The sequence below is a fragment of the Pelophylax lessonae genome, assembly GCF_965119305.1.
Source record: "Pelophylax lessonae genome assembly, chromosome: 2".
Taxonomy (NCBI): Eukaryota; Metazoa; Chordata; class Amphibia; order Anura; family Ranidae; genus Pelophylax; species Pelophylax lessonae.
The window spans coordinates 540,407,999-540,430,842 of NC_138769.1; the positions used below are offsets into that span (position 1 = coordinate 540,407,999).

Genomic DNA, 22,844 nt, shown 5'->3' on the forward strand with positions numbered 1-22,844 from the left:
GACGCTCCTTGGAGACTTCCTCTCAGGGAGGATTTGCGGTCTCAGGGACCGATCTTCCATCTTGCTTTACAGTCGCTGGCTTAATGGCCTAGCCATTGAGACCCAGGTACTGAAAGACAAGGGAGTGTCAGCTTCAGTTATTCCTACCTCCAGTTAAAGTAAGGAAAGCGACTTCCAGCACATGGAAGTCTTATATTGCATGGTGTGAATCTATTGGATTTCCCCCACATACCTATTCAGTGACCCGAATTTTGGTCTGTCTGCAACAAGGGGTTGAGCAGAAACTATCCTTGAGCACGATCAAGGGTCAGGTTTTCGGCGTTAGCAATCTTCTTTCAAGAAACCTTTGGCTAATCATTCCTTGGTGCGGAATTTCATCCAGGGGGTGCGACATCTGGCTCCGCCAGTGCGCGCACCCTTACCGCCTGGGATCTTAATTTAGTGTGGTCGGTTCTTCAGAAACTTCTCTTTGAAGATATTAGGGAGATTCCCTTGCTTACATTATTCTAGAAGGTGGCCTTCTTGGTGGCCATTACTTCTGCACGCAGGGTGTCAGAACTGGCAGCATTATCTTGTCGTTCCCCATATCTGGTGGTTCATAGGGATAAGGTGGTTCTTCTTCCGAATCCAGACGGTGGTACAGGCTTATTCTATTAAGGGTCGGAATCCTCCGTTCCCTGTTAGGGCGCACTTCACTCGAGCGCTCAGTACTTCCTGGGCCTATCGCCATCAGGCGTCAGTGGTCCAGGTATGTAAGGCGGCCACCTGGTCGTCGGTACATACCTTTACAAAATTTTATAAGATTGATGTGATGGCATCGGCGGATGCCTCATTTGGCCGCAAGGTTTTGCAGGCCGCAATTTGAGGAGACCGGTGGTCTACCTCGGGGGTTTTTTTCTGTTGAAAAATTTCTGTTGAGTCTCATCATTGAGGATGAGCATTGTAAACTTCTAGTTGGCACCGGTTGGGCCTTCTAGATTGGATTTGATTTCCATTTTCCCACCCCTCATTTGTGGTACTGCTTTGGGACGTCCCGAGGGTGTTGAATCACCGAGGACTACGTCTGTCAATGAGCGATAGAGAAAAACGGATTTTTGTAAAATCTTACCGTAAAATCCTTTTCTCTTAGCTCATTGACAGACGTAGTACCCGCCCCTCTGTTTTTGAGTTGGGTTGGGTTAAATTCTCTAAACACTGCTTTGTGACATAACTGATTTGCTAGAGCAGGAAGTGAGAGGATATACCCTCTGGGACTGCCCCTAGGGTGTGGCCAGAACATTTTCTTTCCTGTCTAGTCCTACTCCTGTAGAGGGCAGCATAACCCGAGGGTGTTGAATCACCGAGGACTACGTCTGTCAATGAGCTAAGAGAAAAGGATTTTACGGTAAGATTTTACAAAAATCAGTTTTTTTAAAAATGTTTACAAATATCTGAAAAGTGTGGCAAGCATTTGTTTTCAGCCCCCCTCAGTCAATACTGTAGAACCACCTTTCGCTGCAATTACAGCTGCAACTCTTTTTGGGTATGTCTCTACCAGCTTTGCACATCTAGAGAGTTACATTTTTGCTCATTCTTCTTTGCAAAATAGCTCAAGCTATGTCCGATTGGATGGAGAGCATCTGTAAACAACAATTTTCAAGGCTTGCCATGGATTCTTAATTGGATTTAGGTCTGGACTTTGACTGGGCTATTCTAACACATGAATATGCTTTGATCAAAACCTTTCCATTGTATCTCTGGCTTTATGTTTAGGGTCGTTATCCTGCTGGAAAGTGAACCTCCACCCCAGTCTCAAGTCTTTTGCAGACTCTTAACAGGTTTTCTTCTAAGATTGCCCTGTATTTGGCTCCATCCATCTTCCTATAAACTCTGACCAGCTTCCCTGTCCCTGCTTAAGAAAAGCCACAACATAATGCTGCCACCACCATGTTTCATGGTTGGGATGGGGTGTTAAGGGTGATCTGCAGTGTTAGTTATCCACCACACATTGCATTTTGCTTTTCGGCCAAAAAATTCATTCTCATCTGACCAGCGCACCACCTTCCACATGTTTGCAGTGTCCCCCATATGGCTTCTCGCAAACTGCAAACGGGACTTTTTATGGTTTTCTTTCAACAATGGCTTTCTGCTTGCCACTCTTCTATAAGGGCCAGATTTGTGGAGTGTACGACTAATAGTTGTCCTGTGGACAGATTCTCCCACCTGAGCGGCCGACCTCTGCAGCTCCTCCAGAGTTACTATGTGCCTCTTGGCTGGTTTTCTGATGCGTTCCGTGGACGGCCATGCCTTATTAGGTTTGCAGTTGTGCCATACACTTTCCATTTTCGGATGATGAATTGAACAGTGCTTCGTGAGATCTTCAAAGGTTGGGATGTTTTTTTATAACCTAATCCTGCTTTAAACTTATCCAAAACGTTATCCCTCTTTATCATCTTTGAGGGCTTCACAGAACAGCTGTATTTATAATGAGATTAAATTACACACAGGTGGGCTCTATTTACTGATTAGGTGACTTCTGAAGGCAATTGGTTCCACGCGATTTTAGTTAGAGGTATCAGAGTAAAGGGGGCTGAATACAAATGCATGCCACACTTTTCAGATATTTGTAAAAGATGTTGAAAACTATTTATCATTTTCCTTCCACTTCACAATTATGTGCCACTTTGTTTGGTCTGCCAAATAAAATCCAGATAAAATACATTTACTTTTTGGTTGTAAGATGACAAAATGTGGAAAATTTCAAGGTGTATGAATACTTTTTCAAGGCAGTGTATGTACATGTGATTTTTATTTTTTAAATAAATTTATAAAGATTTCAAACAAACTTCTTTCACGTTGTCGTTATGGGGTATTGTTTGTAGAATTTTGAGAAAAATAATGAATTGAATCCATATTGGAATAAGGCTGTAGCATAACAAAATGTGAAAAAAATTGAAGCGCTATAAATACTTCTTGGATGCACTGTATTTGAAAATTGATCAATCCTGTACATGTACTAAGGGGTTATCTAATTTCATGAGGCCCTAAAATGCCAGGACAGAAGAAATACCACCCAAATAACCCCTTTTTGGAAAGTAGACTGTTCAAGGTATTTAGTAAGAGGCATGGCAGGTTTTCAACTACATTTTTATTTTTTGACACGCTGTTACCAGAGCAATATAATGTTACCATAGTAACATTGCACTGCTCTGGGGAAGTAATCAGGATTTTTTTTTTTTTTTTTACACATAATTTGTATTAAGTAAAATAAGTTTACCTAAAGCGGAGTTCCAGCCTCAAAATGAACTTTGCCCCATCCACTTGCTGTAGATTACCTGAAAAAGAATTGGATAATGACAATTTTTTTTATTCACTTACCTTGTTTTTGAAGAAAATATACTTACCCTCCTTCCACTTCCTCCCTATGCGGCCACGGCCTGCGCCGTTACTTCCCTCTTGCATTGACTCCTGGGAGCTGAGCGTCATCGCTCCCAGGAGTAAATTCGCCTGCACCGGCCCTGCTCGTCACTTCCGGTGCAGGCGCATTATTCCCTGCTGAATAGCTTCTGGGCATGCCCAGAAGCTGTGCAGGGATGACGCGCCTGCATTGGAAGTGAAGAGCAGGGCATTCTGGGACTCTGACGTCATCGATGAGGACGCTCCGGCTTCAGCATCCCACACCTGAGATGGCAGCGCTGGACAAGACATTTTCAAGGTAAGTATTTCTTCTAAAAGGTAAGTGAAACAGGGGACAGTTAAGAGGCTATCGTTGCTTAAATGCATTAGCCCTGACTGTCTCGGGGGTATTTTTATCTAAAATTGTTTTTTAAAGCCGGAACTCTGCTTTAAAGCAGTCAATTACATTGCTATTTGCAAGCATTTTACTGAACAAACTGAATCATGCAGTCTGTTTTGTTGTGATTAGCTGTGATTCTGTAAAGCTAATCACATGGTACACATGGGCTATGATTGGCCCTGTCTGTACCATGTGATCAAGTTGACCTATTACAGCTAGTAACAGAATTGTATATAATGGATGGCATGAAAGGAAGCCATCCATTGTGTACAACTGTCATGTCACCTGCTGTGATTCCTCCCAGCGGTCGCATGCTACCGGCAGCGAGTTTGTACTCCGATCATTTGCAGATTGCGCCGCTGCTCGGCCGCACGATCTGCGCTTTCTGACAGGGCTTCATACGATTTATTATATGAATAATAAAGACTTCCCAGCTGTCAATCTGCTATTGGCCAGGTGAAAGCTGGTTAATATAGCCATCACATCTAAGAATCGATAAGTTGCAATATATTAAATGTTTGATTTTGGGTTTAACCCTGCTTTAGGGTCAATAATTGCCTCTCTGAGATGAGGGGAATTAATGGTTTCTGACGATATTCAAGATGCCAAGCTACATGTTCCTGTTTTCCTACCTCATCAGTGGTTTCTGCTGTTCGCATTGGCAGACCACCACTTCTAGTTTGCCACATTGCCACATTGCCTTTTGGCCTATCCTCCGCTCCCAGAGTGCTCACAAAGGACTTGGTCCTCTTGCTTCCCCAGCTCAAAACCTATGATGTTCAAGTCAGAAGCTATCTAGATTAGTTTGTTCTAAAGGACTTCTGTGAACATTTTCAGATAGCTGAAAGACAGAGAACAATTCAGATGTGCCAGACCTATGAATCTGCTCCACAGCCTTCCTTTAACCTGGAATACTTGGGTATTTTCCTGGATATATCCCAAGCAAAATTATTTCTACCAGAAAAGAAAATTACATTAATGGAGTTTTGTAATTTCTAAATGTAGAGTGTTTGTCCAACTGCCATTTTACTCTCTAGTGAGACTGCCTCTGTGACCAGGAAGGGTTCTGCTATTTAAAAGGGAGAAGACAGTTTGTACAGTTTAGCACTAAAGTAAGGTAGGTCAGAGCCACAAGTAATAGCTGCTGCTGTCTGCTTTTGACAAGACTTTAACTTTTACAAGTTTGTAATGGAAAACCCTATTTTTTGGCTTTCTTATGGTTCGCTTTTTTATGTTTTCTCTATATACACATTTAGTGTGCAGGAATTGGACAAAAATATGGAAACCCCAGATAAAATGGCAAAATCATTACCTAATCTGGTGTTGGCCTGCCTTTATCATCGACGGTCTGAATTCTCCTGGGAATTGACAAATATAAGTCATGTATGGTTAATAATGGAATCGGATACCACTCGTCATGCAAAAATTGTTCCAGTTCTCGCTGAGATCCTGGAGGTAGAAAAAGAGCCTGAACCTTTTTCTTTAAAATTGACCACAGTGGCTCTAAAATATTGAGGTCCGGCGACTGTGGCACCCAGGGAAAGTGCATGACCTTGTCTTCATGCTCGTCAATTCACGATTTGATAACACCAACTGTGTAAATTGAAGCATTATCTTGGTAAATGGTGCTGTCTTTGGGAAACAATGTGTACACCATAGGATGCACACATTCAGCAAAAATTTGCACATAGTCGCTGGCAGTGATTCTGCCTTTCTAGGTTATGATTGGGTCTGCAGAATACCACAATATTCTACCCAAACCATACATTGGGCTGCAACCATGCTTTATGACCAGGATGGTCTTGTGCCAACGGGAAGCTTGGGACTTTGTTCACCACATGTAAACACAAACAGTTTGAAGCTCGATTTAATCAGATCTTTTTAGTCTTCCATTGATCGATAATCCACGATCTATGGGTGTTGCACCACTTTCTCCTCTTCTGAACATCATATTGGTCACTAGTAGTTTGGCAATTGCGGCCCGCCCGTGAGCTCTGCAGTCACTTTTTTGTAGCAGCTGTTTTCCTTTTCTGGGGCACTTTTCTGCACAGTGTCCTTTTGTCTCTTTTGACAGCTGACCATGTCGACCGCGCTTATGCTTATTAGACAACGTTTTCCGGGACACTGTATATGCCATCATAACCTTTTAATTCTGTACCTCTCAACACCGCAAATACATTGGCAGCTTCAGCAACAGAAGCACCAGCTAAGCGGGCACTAACTATTTTCCCTCTTTGAAACATGGTAAGCTCTGATATGACCCCGTGTTACTAACAGTGCACACAGTAAATGACGAAAGTGAAGCTTCCCACCTGTTAACTAGGTGTCTCATCACACCGCGCAAGCAAAAGAATGTTACATCACTAACGCTTTCAATGCAAAACATGTCACTTTCATGCCTGCAAATCATGTAGTGTGTCCATATTTTTGTCCAACCATGGTATATGCTTATCTGTTCTGCATCGTCAACTTATGCCTTATGCTCTCCTAGCTGAGTTTCCTTTGTGTGTGCACACCCATGTGCACACTGACATACATCAAATATTTTGTTCTATCTACTGCCACATCTTAAATGCACAGGCAGTTTTTTGCAAAGGTGAACTAAAGCCCCGTACACACGAGCCGAATGTCATGAGACATCGGTCGGTTCAATAAAAAAACGGCCAACATTTGGCCTGTTTGTATGCCAGCCGGTCTGACAGAAGCAGTTGGCCTTCCCCCTGTCAGAACACAACAGCTCAGCGGGGCAGATCACTGTACTAACGTTGCATCTTTCGTACAGCGGCTCCGTCTGGAGCTGACAGTTTATTTTCCTTTAACCCACTGGTATTCATTGGCTGGATTTTGGGTCAGCTATTTACAATATAAAATGTGCTATTCTATATGAAGGGGAGGCACAATTGTAGTCTTATCCTGTAAATCTCGTAATTTTTTTACATTCGGCAGTCTAGTCGCCTTTATAGACTAGACGTTATAAGCTATTTATTCATGTTTTAGATCTGCTGGGTTAGGTAGAAAAGAATGTTAAACAATACAGTAACTGTCCTTTGTAGAGTAGCAGCATTCTTCTCTTCCTAAGACACATTTGTTTAAAGGTATGTCTACAAACAAATGTCACAATTTAATTTTCCTCCATGGTTCAAGGCCAATTTTCCTGCATGCCCCAACAAAAATATTGCTACAGTGCCTTGCGAAAGTATTCGGCCCCCTTGAACTTTGCGACCTTTTGCCACATTTCAGGCTTCAAACATAAAGATATAAAACTGTAATTTTTTGTGAAGAATCAACAAGTGGGACACAATCATGAAGTGGAATGAAATTTATTGGATATTTCAAACTTTGTTAACAAATAAAAAACTGACAAATTGGGCGTGCAAAATTATTCAGGCTGCTTGGGGGCCGGATGCGGCCCTTTACTAACCTTTACCTGGCTCTGGAGACACACTTCCTCCCACTAATACAAGGCACTATTCTTCCCATTGACACCACAGATGGGGCAACATTTGTTCCGTTTACATCACTGATGGGGCACTATTCTTTCCATTGACGCCACTGATAGGGCACTATTCTTCCCATTAACGCCAACAATGGGGCACTATTCCTCCCACTGACACCAACGATGGAGCGGTATGGGCAAAGCACAGGTTTCTTTTGAATACATACAATGCCAAGTCTTGGGTGTGTATTATTGGACTTTACATTGATTTGTTTAAACCGATAAGTTTAAAATTTTACTGTGAATTATCTGTCCTTCGCTACCCAATATCTAAGTGTGGCCTGTTCTAGCTGTCTATGCATTAAGATAAATGGCCATCTGTGTGCAGCAGCCCCCCCAGAACCCCCTAATACTTACCTGAGACCCATCTCTGTCCAGCAATGTCCACGAGTCCCTCGGCTGTTCGGGACTCTCCCTCCTGATTGGCTGAGACACAGTGGCGGTACCATTGGCTCCTGCAATTGTCAATCGAAGTCTACCAGAGCGGGGGTGGGACCGAACCGCAGCCTTGTGTCTGAATGAACATGCGGAGCTGCAGCTCTGCTCTGGTGCCCCCAAACCAAGCTGCTTGCTGTGGGTGCACTCAATGAGAGGGAGGGGCCAGGAGCAGCGAAAAGAGACTAGAGAAGAGGAGGATCCGGACTGCCCTGTGCAAAACCAACTGCACAGAGAACGTAAGTATAACATGTTTGTTGTTTTAAAATAAAAAAAAAAACAAGACTTTACAATCTTTTTAAGGTCCTCTCTAGCAAGAGATCAGAGCAGCGACTTGCATGTAGAGATTCAGATCACTTAAAGCTGAACTAAACCCTCCTATCCTTTTCAGCCAAGCAAGGGACTTTCACACGGTCCGCATTCCGTTGCGGACCGTGCTCTGCTCAGCGGGGATCAATCCGCCTATCCCCGCTGAGCCGGCGGATGACAGCTCAGTCTCCGCACTGTGTGCGGAGAGGGAGGTGTCAGAGCCCCGCTGCTCTCTATGGGGAATCGGATGAGAGCGGACCGCCTGTCTGCTCTCATCCAATCCCATCCCCAGGACGGATGGAAAATAGGGTTTCCATCCATCCGGATTTCATGGACAGGATTGGATGTGGATGGCAGCGGGTGTCAGCGGACATGTCACCGCTGACATCCGCTGCTCCATAGGGCTGAATGAGGCATCCGATCAGATCCGCCTAAAAAACTGACAGGCGGATCTGATCGGAACGCCTGTGTGAAAGAGCCCCAAAGCTGCCATCTTAGCCTCTATTTGATCTGCAACTGCTCATGATCTTGTAAACACAGTAAGAAACAATTAAAAAAAAAAAATAAAAATAAATGATTGGTGGATGTGTATGCATTTTTTTTTTTTTTTTGAGACTCTGAATCTCACCTACAATGATGTTCCAGCTATTGACTACCACTAGCTTGAAGCAGCATCTTCCTACCTTAACTTCTTAAGTCTCCAAGTCTGTTTCTAACTGCCGTGTTTTACATTTTCTGCAGTTTCAAATTTCAAATGACCTAAAACTTTATCAGGAAAAAATGGAAGCCTTCTTATAAGATCACTGGTGCAGACTTTGAAGCCTATTGTGAGGGTTACAGTATATGTTGGCTGCTATTCAGCTCTCATCTAAAAATGCTAGTTACCTGCCTGTCATGTTCATATAATATGGTCTAAACAAATATGGAGATTAGGCGTTTTGACCTAAAGCTGTATTAAGCCAAAATAAAAAGTGTAATATATAGCAGCTTATTACCAATCCTTAGTTGTGGCTGCATTCATTTCCTTTTTTAGGCTTTTTCCCCCCTCTGTTTTTGGTAGAGAAACGGTACGGTAGAGAAAATTGGATTTTTGTCTTACCGCAAAATCCTTTTCTCTGAAGTTCATTGTTATGAAGTTGGGTTGGTATTGTTTTCTCTGACACTGCTTTGATACAAAACTGACATCCTATAGCAGGGAGAGAGGGTATACCCCCTGGGACTGCCCATAGGCATAGGCAGAACTTTTTTCTGCCTAGTGTCCTACTCCTTTAGAGTGCAGCATAACCCTACTGCTATTGAGAACAAGAAGACTGCGTCCGTTAATGAACTTCAGAGAAAAGGATTTTACGGTAAGACAAAAATCCCATTTATTTTTTTAGTGCACTTTATTTCTTATCAAGACTGTGGTACTCCAAATATTCATTGCCAGAAAATCAGAGTTGCACATTCGTAGCAGTGTTGTTTGTTGCAGTGCATAACAGAAACATGTCAGTTGATTTACTAAAGGCAAACAGACGTGTTTACTTTGCAAGGAAATTTTCCCCAGAGCTTGGTGAATGAGATGAAGCTCTGCTGATTTTAACCGATCTGATCACATGCAAGTAAAAATGCTGTTTTTATGTTGCTTATATGTGACTGGTTATTCTTTGCAAATTTAAAATGTAAAAATTTTACCAAATACACTGAAAGGGATTGTAAAGGCAGAAGGGTTTTTTTTTTTCATAATCTTAATGCTGTGGCCCACAATATGTACATCCTGGATGGTTCGGCACTGAGGCTGATATTCCCCATTGCCCTGGTGTTGCAGACTAATATGCCTTTGCTGAGTTGGTGGACCAGCTGGTCCAGGTCCTGCAGTTTATCTGTGATGTCTTTTTGGATGCCTCTCCCCTAGTGGCTCGGCTCTATTTCAGCAGTGGCCTTCCGGCGTGTCTTTTGTCTCAAATGCTGGTCTGCGGACCAGACTTCTAAAAAAGTTCTTGACTGATCTTCCCTTTCAAGGAGATCGCCTGTTTGGTGCCACCATGGATGACATTGTTAAAGGTCTCACAGATGGGAAGAGTACCTTTCTTCCGCAGGCTACTAAGGGCAAGGACTCTGGGCATAGACGTGGGCCCTCCTTCTCGGCTCATAAGAAGTTTTTTTCGTCCCTGAAGATCTACTGGCAAGGGATCAGAGCCCTTTGTGGACACCTCTGGAGGATCCAAGTGAACTTGGTCTGGCAAGTCAAGAGCAGGCTTCTCCAGACCCACGGACAAGGCCCCTTCAGGTCCTTGTCCGTGACCTTATCCCCCCATATCTGGGGTGGGGGGACGTCTTCGTTGGTTCCCGGCCTGGTAGACTACCCGGTTCAAGTCAGGTGGGTCCACAAGGTAGTTCGGTCCGGCTACAAGATCGAGTTACATTCTTACCCCCCCCCCCCCCTTAAGGTTCTTCCTTCCAACATGCGACATTCCTCAGTCCGCTTACAGGCTCTTTTAGTGGCCGTGCAAGATCTTTTACTTTAAAGGGTGATGGTCCGGTTCCAATTTCGGAATGTTTTCAGGGGTTTTACTCAAACCTGTTTACAGTCCCTAGGAAGGAAGGCAAGGTGCGTCCAATTCTGGACCTCAAGGCACTGAACTGCTTTGTGCGGGTGCAGAAGTTCAGAATGGAGTCAATTCGCACAGTGGTGGCTTTCCTGCATCAGGGGGATTTTTCTGGCCTCCATCGACATCAAGGATGCTTACCTTCACATTCCAATATGTGTTGGTCTCCAGTGTGTCCTCCGCTGTGCCATGGGAGAGGAGCATTATCAGTTTGTGGCGTTGCCCTTTGTTCCCGCTTCTGCTCCTCGGGTCTTCACAAACGTGTTTGCCCCGTTGCTAGCATTGTTACGCAATGGGAGTTTGCGGTACTGGGCTACTTGGACGACCTCCTTCTGCGAGCAGAGTCTCCAACTGCTCTGGTGAAAATCCTTAAAATCACCATACGAGCTTGAGGGGTTTTGACTGGATTCTGAAATTTCAGAATTATGCTCTGGTTCCATCTACAAAGCTGGACTATCTGGGTCTGACTCTGGACTTAGCCAGAGTACTCCTTCCTCTTGACAGTCTCCAGAAACTGCAGGCTGTAATTCGTCTCCTGCTGTCCAGCAGATGGTAATCCTTCCGGACTTGCATGCGGGTGCTGGGCCAGTTTGTGTCTACCTTCAAGGCGGTTCCGTGTGCACAGTTTAATACGAGGTCCCTGCAAGGGAGATTCAGGCCAAATGGATCATTAATCCGCAGTCTCTGAACAATCTGATCCGGCTGAGCTGGGGAACGAAAGAGTCCCTGATATGGTGGCTTCGTCCTTGTATTGGACAGTGGTCACCACGGATGCCAGCCTATTCAGCTCGGGAGGTGTCATTGGCAAAAATTCTGCTTAGAGTATTTGGACACTAGAAGAGTCCAGAATTCCGATCAATGTCTTGGAACTCTGAGCGATCAGACTGTGCCTGAAACATTGGACGGATCATCTTAAGGGATGTCCAGTGCACATTCAATCAGTCAATGCCATGACCGTGGCTTATGTCAATCACCAGGGGGGGGGGGTGCACACCAAGTGTCCTGGGGGCTCTGGAGGTATCCGGCATTCTAAGGTGGGCAGAACGGTTTGTTCCAGCCCTCTGTGCCGTAGACATTAAAGGGGTCGAAAACTGGCAGGCAGATTACTTCAGTCGGCAGGCGTTGGACCAAGGGGACTTGTCCCTTAATTTGGATGTGTTTCATCACTTGTGTTTCCGGTGGGGCATCCCCGATGTGGATCTGTTGGTGTCCCGGCTCAATAGAAATGTGCAGAGGTTTGTGGCGTGGTCATGGGATCCTCTGGTGGATGCCACAGGGGCCTTGGTTGTCCTGTGTGGTCAGTATTGTCTGATTTACGCCTTCCCTCCTCTCAAGCTTCTGCCAAGACTTCTACGCAGGATCCAGGAAGAAGGGATTTCGATCATCTTAGTGGCCCTAGACTGGCCTCGCCGGGCTTTGTATGCAGATCTGGTGCGGATGGTTGCCAAAGTTCCTTGGAAGCTTCCTCTCGGGGAGGATATGCTGTCCCAAGGACAAATCTTCCATCCTGCTTTACAGTCGCTAGCTTTGATGGCTTGGCTGTTGTTCGCCAGGTGCTGATGCATAGAGGTTTGTCTGAGTCGGTGATTCCAACACTTAAAAGCTATGAAATCTACTTATAGGAGGATCTGCCATCGTACGTGGAAGACCTATTACGTGGTGTGTCTTGGGGTTCATCCTCGCTCTTTTTTTTTTTGGGGGCTCGGATCTTTACCTTCCTTCAATAGGGGGTTGAGCAGAAACTGGCCTGGAGTACTATCAAGGGTCCGCTGTCGGCCTTAGTGAAATCTTTCTACAGTCCTTGGCCACATACTCCTTGGGTCATACTTTTCTTCAGGGAGTTAGGCACTTGACCCCTCCAATGTGGTCTCTGTTGCCATCTTGGGACCTCAATTTGGTGCTCTCAGTCCTCCAAAAGCCTCCTTGTGAGACTCTTTGGGAGATTTCCCTGCTTACACTGTCCAAGAAGGTGGCCTTTTTGGTGGCTTTCACATTTCGGCCAAATCAGATTCAGGATCTGATGAGACATATGATTCAGATGAAGGCAGGGAACGCTTTTTGCTAGCCCGTTTCCCCAGGATCAAATCCACCTTTGGCACCAAAGACTCCAGACCTCAGTGCAGTAAGGAATTTTTGGGACCCGGAGGGCCCGGCAGCCTCTGATAGGGGATCAGGTGGGGAAATGTGCTCCAGGAACTCCATGTGTGAAAGAGGGACCGCAGCATCAGGCTATCTGCACACACACATGCGGTGATCAGGAAGAGAAAGATCCAGGAGTCCGCACCAGGGGATAAGGAGGGGCTCCCACCACGGAAATCACCACAGATCTATGCTTCACAGTCATAGCTGCTATTAGTAATGAGAAACCACTAGAAAATGGCCGTCGAGGTTACACAAATATGGCCGCCGATTCTACAGCACACAGACTACAAAATGACGGCACCACGCAGCTCCTGGGGGCCCAGGAGGGGTCCCAAGAGCCCCGAAAATAACACCAGCAGGAAGGGGGGCCCTGACAGGAGCCCCGACGAGGTACAGCTGCCTCCCGATCATCTGGTCGCTAGTGGTGTCCCACACCTCCATCGCCAGCTCAGCACCCCAGACCAATCTGAAAAGGTTGTATGGCTAACCCCATGGGGAAGGGGGGGTTGGGGATAGGCAGATGAGGGGCAAAGTGTCCGCAGGGACCCCTGAGAGAGGGGGGACGCTGCATGGGAAGGAGGAGAACCAGGGGGTCCGACCATCCCAGAGAGGGGCTCAGGTTCACCCTAAAACCATGTAGGGGGAGAGAGGGGACAGCTACTTGCCATACCAATAACAGGGTGGGCACCACTCCAGACAGAACCTCCTCTCCGTCTAAATGGGGGGTGGTTGGCCAGGAGGAACGCTGTGACTCAGGCTTAGGCCAGGTCGTATGCGACCTCCCGAGACTCGTGCGCCAGCCCCCTTGTGCTCGCTGGCCAGACTAGGGCGACCACTTAATTTTAAAAAAATATCCAGCCAGTTGCCTAGTCCAGCAGTTGATTGTAGATTTTCACAGAAATAATAGAAAAATTTAATTTAAGAGGAAAAAATTGCCAGGACCGAACATCCCAGCAAGGAACTAGGTCCTCCTTACTAGACAGAAGAAATGGAGTGGCTATAGCTGAGAGTGGGGTTATACCCCCTGGGACTGCCCTATAGGTGTAGTCCAGCTTTTTTTCTGCCTAGTGTCCTACTCATGTAGGGGGCAGTATAATCCAATGGTTAAGAAGAATAGGAGCTGTGTCCGTCAATGAACAGAGAAATTGATATTAAGGTAAGACAAAAATACCATTTCTCTATCGTCCATCGACAGACGCAGCCTCTTCTTCATGAGCTGAGTGGGTTTATGCCCCTCCCACCAGGAGTAGTCTAGGCAGTAAAATTTGAATACACACGCCCAGGGGGCTGTCCCTCTAGGCATAAACCCTCACTGCACAATCCAGCACATCAGTTTGTTTCTGCCTAAAGGAGTAGACCTAGGTTTCCTGCTGGGACTCCTGTCTCAGTTTTTTTTATTCTTGTCAGAATATTTTCTTTTATTTATCTTTACTCACTTGCTATCTTGTGTTCAGGGAATAATTTTCCTTGCGATCTACAAGCAACGATGCCGGCTGGGGCTTTGCACTGGATAATCTAGATCCTTATGGTCCCCCCAGTCTGGCCTACGAGCGTGAGCAGGTTATAGTTCCGACCTAAGCCTAGCTACGACGGTCTCTCCTCGTCCGGAGGGGGACAAGCCTGCAAGCGGATGCCTCGCTGGGATGCATCGACCTGGAAAGCCCTGAGTTGCAGCGTACCCTTTGGTTGGCAGCACCCCCACTTCGGGTGGGAGGCAGTCTGCCCGGAGCGGAGCCCACCCGCTCCATGGTACGGTGAGTAAATGTGCCCCCCTTGCCCCTGCTGGTCTTGGTGGGGAAGTGGGCCCTCCCCTGGGGTTAATGGGATTTGTGCCTCCCAAGAGATCCCCCTAGTCTGCCCTGTACCCGGTCTGTGTGTCCTTCCCTGTCCCTGCGGAGTCTGTGTGTCTGGTGTGCTCTGGCACTGTGGATGGTGGTGGTGGTGGGGGGGGGGGGCATGGTACCTTGGGCTTGCTGGTCCCTGTTGTGGTTCCTGAGGCCTTCATGTGTCGGTCCCTAGCCGCATGGTGCGCTGTGGGCGCTGCCATCTTAGATGTGGGCAATGAGATTTTTTTTCCCCATAGACTTGTATGGGGCAGCCATTTTCCCTGCAGCTTCCTATTGTTTCCTATGGGTGTCCATCTTTGTGTAGCCCTGGTGCTATACTCGGCAGTGTTTCCCTATCAGGCGACATCACTTCATGTCTGGTCATTTCCTGCTGATGTGCAGAGGTCACTTCCTGCTTTTCTCTCCATGCTGTGGTAGATTCAGGAGTGTGTCTGAGGTGGTAATGTAATGGGGGCCTCTGCGGGCATATCCTTACACTTTCTGTTATCAGTTTGGTTTAAATGGGTCCCCTGCAGATTGCTGCGATCAGTGGTAGATTCCGCGATCGGCGCTCTTAAAGCAACACTACTCCATTTTTTGCGATTTTCACTATGGAGGCCCAAACTGGAAAATCACCCTCAGAACCACTATGTGCGACTCCCGGACAATCCGGATCGCAGTCGCTGGCCTGGATTTCAGCTGCCCTGGAAAGCCTGGCGACAAAAGTTGGTTTAGTCATGAAAAAGGTTGATAGCCTGGAAGCGGCCACTGCCTTCTCCTTCTATGGAGGTGTCCTCTGATTCAGAGACTGATGGGGTTGCCCCGGACGCCTCCCTACCTGAGTGGTCGCTGCCTTCGCAGTCAGATGTCCTGTCTTCTTCAGCTGCAGCGCGGGAATGCGCCTTAGTGAAAGCCCTGAATTTTTCAGTGCAGGATACTTTAAAATTGGCTGATGAGCCCACGCTGGCAGGGACGCGGTTGGCTTTTGGCTCACAAAAGTCTTAGAAATCTGACTAGGTTTTCCCTTGCCCAGACACCTTTCACGATATTGTGAATGACCAATGGTGGCGAGTTAACCACTTTACCACTGGAGGATTTTGCTGTCTTACGTTTGGGCCACTTTTTGCGATTCGGCACTGTGCGACTTTAACTGACAATTGCGCGGGGGTGCGATGCCGTACCCAAACTAAATTTACGTCCTTTTTTCCCCACAGACAGAGCTTTGTTTTGGTGGTATTTGATCACCTTTGCGATTTTTACTTTTTGCGCTATAAACAAAAAAAGAGCATAAATTTTGAAAAAATAACCATATTTTTCAAATTTTTTTATAGGAAATTCCCCCCCAAAAAAATGTAAAAATCCAATTTGTTTTCTGCTACCTATGTTTGGTAAAAAAAAATCACAATAAACGTATTTTGATTGGTTTGCGCAAAAGTTATCGTGTTTACTAAGGGAAAGATTTCTGTCATTTTTGGTTTTTTTTTTTTTTTAATGAGTAATGGCGGCGATCTGCGGTTTTTTTTTTTTTTTTTTTGCGGGACTGCGACATTGCGGCGGACAGATCGGACCCTTGACTGACATTTTTGACACTTTTGGGGGTACCAGTGACATTACTACAGTAATCAGTGCTATAAATATGCACTGTTACTGTAAAAATGACACTGACAGGGAAGGGGTTAATTTTATTGGAGAGGGAGGGGTTAATGTATGCCTGGTGCTGACGTGTGTGGGGGGAGGTGACTATGTGACACAAGGACAGATCGAGGGTTCAGCTATGCTGAACCCTGCAATCTGTCCCTGCCTGTCACTTAGGAGATCCGCCCGCTCGTGTTTACACAAGCGGGCGGATCTCCACACTCGATCGCCGCCGCTCCTCCCCTGGCCCGACTCCCGCTGTGACTGAACACCGGGAGCGAGGCTCCGGCAGCGCGCGCGTGCCGCCGAGAAAGGGGAATGTCTGGTGGTGTAGTACTACGTCGCCAGACGTTATCGAGCCACTTTGCCGCAGTAGTGCTCTAGTGAGCAGTCGGCAAGTGGTTAAGCACATGTTATTGGTGTGCTTTAAACGCCAATATCTTTTTTGCTGAAATGGTCTCCAACCGTTGGACGGTGCCACCTAAAGTGGACCATCCGGTTTTCAGATTGAACAAATCTACCCTTGTGCCTGTGGAGGATTCCCCAGTTTTTACAGATCCAGTGGTCAGGCGGGTGGAATCTCTTTCCCGCAATGTTCATGTGCTGGTGGGTTCCATTTTGAAACCAGTTTTTGTGTCTCTGTTGGTATCATAGACAGTGACAGAACGGATTAGGGGGTTGCTGGAGTCTTTGGACCCCAAGACTGTTCCTCCGAAACAGCTGGAACTGTTGGACCAGGTGATCCAGGCTCTGGTGTTCCTGTGTGATGCGTCTATGGATGCAGCTCCCCTGGTGGCCAGCGTCTCGGCCGTGGGCATTGTTTTAACATGCATGGTTTGGTTGAAGAGCTGGTTGGCTGATCAAGCTTCTAAAAAGGCCTTAGCTGATCCCCCCTTTCTGGGAGACAGGTTATTTGGCGACTCATTGGATGAGTTGAACAAGGGACTGATTGGCGGGAAGAGTACTCTTCTTCCTCAATCTTCCAAGGGTAAGACACCCCATCCTAAGCTGGGTCCTTCCTTTGCTGCTCACAAATGTTTTTTTTGTGCCTCCGGGGCACAAGAAAAAGGTAAGCCGTTCAGAACTTCTGGAGGTGCTAAAAAGCCCTGGGGCAAAACCAAGGCCGGTCAGTCCGATGCTGCAGACAAGTCCTCTTCAGCATGAAGGGGCACCCTCACCCAGCTCAGGAGTGGGGGGATGTCTGCGCTTCTTTTAGGAACCCTGGACTTCCTTCATTCAGGACGATTGGGTTCGTGAACTGGTTTGTTCCGGGTACAAGATCGATTTCCGGTCCCGGCCAGGGCACAAGTTCTTTCAGACACTTTTTTTAGACAACCAAAAGACAAAACATTTCAGACAAATTTGAAAATAAAATAGGCAGATTTTACACAGTCATTGTGTAGGTTCTATCCTAAGAAGGTGCAACGTAACATTCCCTTTTCATTTTCAAAATAAAGCATCAGTTTTGGGTGACGGAACCCTTGACAATTGAACCCACAACAGATATTTCAGTTGTTGGTTGATGCTAAAAGTGTAATCTCATAATAGTTTCAAGTATTCCTTTAGTGACTAGGTCTCTGTAGTTGAGGAAAGCATGTACTGTACTAAGGAAAGCCATGTAGGACCTTTTGAAAATGGCTCAAAACTTTCCAAGTAATTGACCTAGAACAAATGTGCTTTGACTACTTGCCTACAGGGCACTTTTGCCCCCTTCCTGCATACAGGCCAATTTTCAGCTTTTAGTGCTGTTGCCCTTTTAATGACAATTGCGCGGTCATGCAACAATGTACCAATATTACTTTATAATTTTCTTGGGACAGATGAAGCTTTTTTTTTGGTGGTATTTATGGCTACTGGGTTTTTCATGTTTTAGTAAACGAAAAAAGATTTAAAAAAAAAAAGTACATTTATTATTTTCTTAGGAGCCTGCAGAGCAGTGCACCCACGATTGCAGGTTCCACGGGCACAATGTCAGAGTGCTGGAGACTCTCAGTGCACCTATCTTCCCTTACCTCCTGTTCAGGCAGAAGGTTCGTGAAGCCTGAAAAGGGTCAAAGTATTAGAGCACTCGCCAGCACGTTTCATTAAGAACTACAAACCTTCTGCCACAGCGGAAGATGAGACTTGTAGTTTATTCATTCACATCACTCTGTGCAGAGCAGCCACGCTGTTTTTAAATAGTGACAGTGGGTGCGAGGAGAAGTTCCCCTTCCCGCTGTCATGCATGGGGGAGGATGCTGAACATGTTACACCCCAAATGCACCTATCCATATTTTTTTTTTTCTTTTGTAATGACAGATAAGTGCTTCTGTGGCTTTAGTTGGTAGTATGTGTTTCTGCTAGGTCTGTCCAATAGATTGCCTAAAGGATCTATCGGGCACACATATAAACAGTCCTATGTTTTATTTGGTAAAATGAGTAATACATTGGCAAACGAAAAATATAAAGGTGTAAAGTGTGATTTTTATTTTTTTCAACTTGTTTTCTATAGCAAATAGATCATTTGATGGTGCTCTTGTAGATTATTGATCTTTAATGTAGCATGTGTAGGAGACTGTAGTTGACTGTAATTTGCTTATATCCAACCATGCACTGGAAGAAGAATGTATTCGTTCCTTTTTGACAATCGTATTTTTTTCCCCCTCTGTTTACTTTCCAGACAAGTATCAAAGAAGGATTATTACTGAAGCAAACCAGTTCATTTCAAAGATGGAAAAAACGTTATTTTAAGCTTCGGGGCAGAACCCTGTACTATGCCAAGGATTCAAAGGTAAGACATCCTGTCATTCCATTTATTTTTATAAGCAGTACATACTTACCCATGAACTTTTCTGCAAAATGCTTTTTCTTTTTTAAACGTTGTGTTTTATTGGGTAAGAAAAAGGGAAAACCAAATACAACAAATGCAGCTGGTAAAAATACTCTTGATATACATCAAAAGAAGACGTCATACAAGCATATGAACAAAAGAACAACAGTTGTGCGAAAAAACTGTAAATATGTGTGGATTTGAAGAGCACATCACCACCATGGTGATCTAGACCTTTGTTTGGTCAGTCTCACCATTTTATTGGTTCATTGGTTGTAATAATTGAATTAATAAATGTGGTTTTTATATACCTTTGTCTACATCTATCTTATGATGTGCCCTTAAAGTCCTCACATATTTACTGTTTCGTACAACTGTTATTCTTTTGTTCATATATTTGGATTATGGCACGCCCCCCATAGCTTTTTTCTTTCTCATACAAGTATAGTATGTTGGGTCAAAACGACCAGAGCCATAGTATGGATACACATAGAAACCAATGGAAGAGGCACACATTTAGTCACTGTAATGTCAGTGAACTACAGTGATACAACACAGAAAACAACATAGTTTCAGTATCTCAGTGAGGACAGGGAAGGGTGGGGGGAAGGATATTTAGGAACTGGACTAGGAAGGGAGGTGGGGGAGAGAGGAGGGGGAAGGGAAAAATCAACCCATGTATAGGAGTAGTAAACTTCAATGGCGGAAAGCAAACAACCAGTTGGGTCTCAAATCAGGACCCCAGGAGTCTATCCAGGCTGACCAAATTTTATCTAATTTCCTGGGGCAATTTCGGCTTTCATAAGTAAGTCTGTATAAAGGTAGCACGGCATCAATGGCTGCATGCCAGGAAGTCACAGTAAGGCTAATGATGACTTCCATTTAAGGAAGTTTTCCCTCTGGGCATAGAAAGAGGAGAAAAACACAAATCACTTGATAAGAACGACCCAGTTCTGCACCATCTGCACCGTCTAGCACCCCCAAACAACCACACCCTGGGATCCAGACCAAGGAACCGGTCGCAAGTAAGACATGTCCTGCACCACAGAGGCCCTAATTTTAGGGCTAATCCACACCATATGAAAGAAGGTGCCGATAGTTGACTGACACCTGTTGCATAGGGGACTGACCGCAGAGTATATACTAGCCAAAAGAACAGGAGTAAAGTAGGCTCTGTGCAGGAACTTAGCCTGAGAAAACCTGTCCTTGGCTTTAACCATAGTAATAACATAGTGGCTCACACAGTCATCCCAGTCTTCTTTAGTGAAGTCCAGTATATCTATCCGCCATTTATGATGTAACCTATCCAATTTACCAGAGTGAGCAATGGATAGATGAAGATAAATGGAGGACAGAGGTCTCAGATGCCAGCTCCCTAGAAGTCAGGAGATGCTCTAAAGGGTCAGATTCAAGAGTAATAGGGGTAGAGAATTGTAAGAGCACTGCATGCCGAAGCTGCAAGTACCTGTACAATGTTTTATTAAGTACCTGTACAATGTTTTATTGGGCAAATTAAGTTCAGCTTTAAGTTCCGCAAAACCTATTACAGTACCATGTGAGATGTGTTTAAGACCCATAATCCCTCAAATGGTCCATATAACGGGGGTCAGGTATCATACGCAAATGGGGTAGGGTGGGGTTGGCCCAAAGAGATATATGGGGGGGAATATGTGGAAGGTTTGCGATATTTGGCTTGGTGCCAAACTACAATGCTGGTTTTCATCAAGCCAGTGAGTGCAGAATGAGCTCAAAAGACCGAATTGCTGAGGGTGGCATAGGAGCCTACCAAAGCTGCCTCAAGGGCGACCGCAGTGTTGTCTTTTGGCTTAGAGAACCACCATCACACAGTGACTGACACTGCAGTCCAGTAGTACAATCGAAAATCTAGGAGGGAGAGACCCCCTTGATTAAGCAGGAGTCTTAGTGTAGAACGGGCTAGACGAGTGTCCTCCCAGCCCAGATAAATGCACTGACAATAGCATCCAGTCTTCTTAAAAAGGATTTGGGGGTGATTATGGGAGTGTTGCGGAAAAAATAAAGAAACTTGGGTAAGAAGATTATTTTAAGCAAATTGATTCTACCTATAGTTGATAACGCAAGGGTACGCTATGTGGTGCATCTCTGGGACAGGGAACGCAAAAGGGGCAACAAATGTTCCACAAAGGTCTGGGTGGTAGTACCAACACGTATACCAAGGTACTTAAATTCTGTGGTCCACACAAGTGGGGTATTTGTAACAGGAGGAGACGACCAAGTACCAAGGGGAAAAAGAATGGACTTATCTCAGTTGATCTCTATCCCAGAGAAGGCACCAAAATCATTTGCTATTCTGAGTGCGGTCTGCAAGGAAGAAAAGGGATCCCATAAAAATAAAAGGACGGCATCCGCGTATAGAGCTATCTTCTCTTTCGTTCATTGACGGACACGGCTCCTGATATTCATACCCTTTGGGTTATACTGCCCCCTACAGGAGTAGGTCATTAGGCAGAAAAATAAATCTGGCTACACCTGTGGGCAGTCCCAGGGGGTATACTCCCTCTCTGCTATAATTACTCAGTTTTTTTTTTGCCTAGTAGTCAGGAGTAAGGACCTAGTTCCTTGCTGGGATCTCTGGTCCTGGCAAATTCTTTCCTTTTTAGATATAATTTTCTTCTCCTGGGTATTTCCTGTGAGATCTATAATCAACTGCTGGACTTGACGACGGGCTGGATAATCTAGATCCAGTGGTCACCCCAGTCTGCACATTGGAGAACAGGTGGACCACACCCTTCCCTTCCTTCCTTCCTTCCATCACACCGATCTTCTCTGCAGTACTGGCAGCGGCCCAGACCCGGCCGACACTGAGCAGATCTGGAGGTGCCATTGTGGCTCACAATGTGTATTTTTACACTGTATTCCAGTTCATTGTATTGATTTATATTATAGTAGTTTTTTAGTCATCTTGAAAACGTATTGATTATTTTATTCTGGCGCTACACGTATCTTTGTTATATAGATTGCACTTGTGGAGTGAGCACACACATTAGTGATTGCAGCCGGACTGATTTTATTTTATCTCATCTATACTTTTTTTTTTTTTCAGTGGGGCCCTCCGGGTCCCAACCATCCATTGATGCATTGACGGCAGTCCTGGAGTCCTTTGTGTCCCGGGTGGAGGTGGCTCTCGGGTGACGGGTTTGAAAAAAGTGCCCCCGCCTTCCCCTGCCTCATCCGTCTCATCAGATCCTGAATCTGATTCGGCCGCCGCGGACGTGGGTCACCCTGCTGGGTCTGCAACCAGGCGCCCGAAATCTTCAGATAGTTAGGATGGTTCCTCCACAACTGCAACCGTGCAGGAAAAGGCGCTGGTGGAAGCACTGATTGCATCTGTGCGTGAGACCCTGAAGATGGACGCAGCTGCGACAGAGGCGCAGGTTCCCTTTGGCACTCAAAAGCCATCCAGAGTGGCAAAGGTGTTTCCTTTCCCCGCCTATTTTGACAGAATTGTAGCTAAAGAGTGGGGATAACCAGAGCATCCCTCTGGGGTCCCTAAGTGATTTATTAGGCGTTACGCCTATGAGGAGTCCCTAATTAAGAAGTGGACTGTTCCACAGGTGGTGGACCCTCCAGTTTCCAGCGTGAACAAGACGAACATGATTCCGGTTGACAAGTCCCTGGCCTTTAAGGACCCGGCTAACCGAAAGGCAGAGGCTGTGGCCTGCAATATTTACACTCTGGTTCGGCACAGAGGTCGGTATTCACCCTTGCCCTGGTGTCGCAAATTCTGACCGAGTGGGCTAAGCTTTTACCCAGAGACCTGGAGGGAGAACAGCTACCAGCTGGCAGACCA

The 22,844-nt window shown here is 45.7% G+C and overlaps 1 protein-coding gene across 4 annotated transcripts in view; it reads left to right on the forward strand.

Moving 5' to 3' along the window:
- Nucleotides 1-22,844, forward strand: part of DGKH (diacylglycerol kinase eta) — a 588,450-nt gene that overhangs the window by 170,969 nt on the left and 394,637 nt on the right. For all 4 annotated transcript variants that reach the window (XM_082244880.1, XM_082244879.1, XM_082244881.1 and 1 more), the window contains one exon: nt 18,866-18,976. In XM_082244880.1, the coding sequence (XP_082101006.1) occupies nt 18,866-18,976 (111 nt within the window). The remainder of the gene's footprint in view (nt 1-18,865; nt 18,977-22,844) is intronic.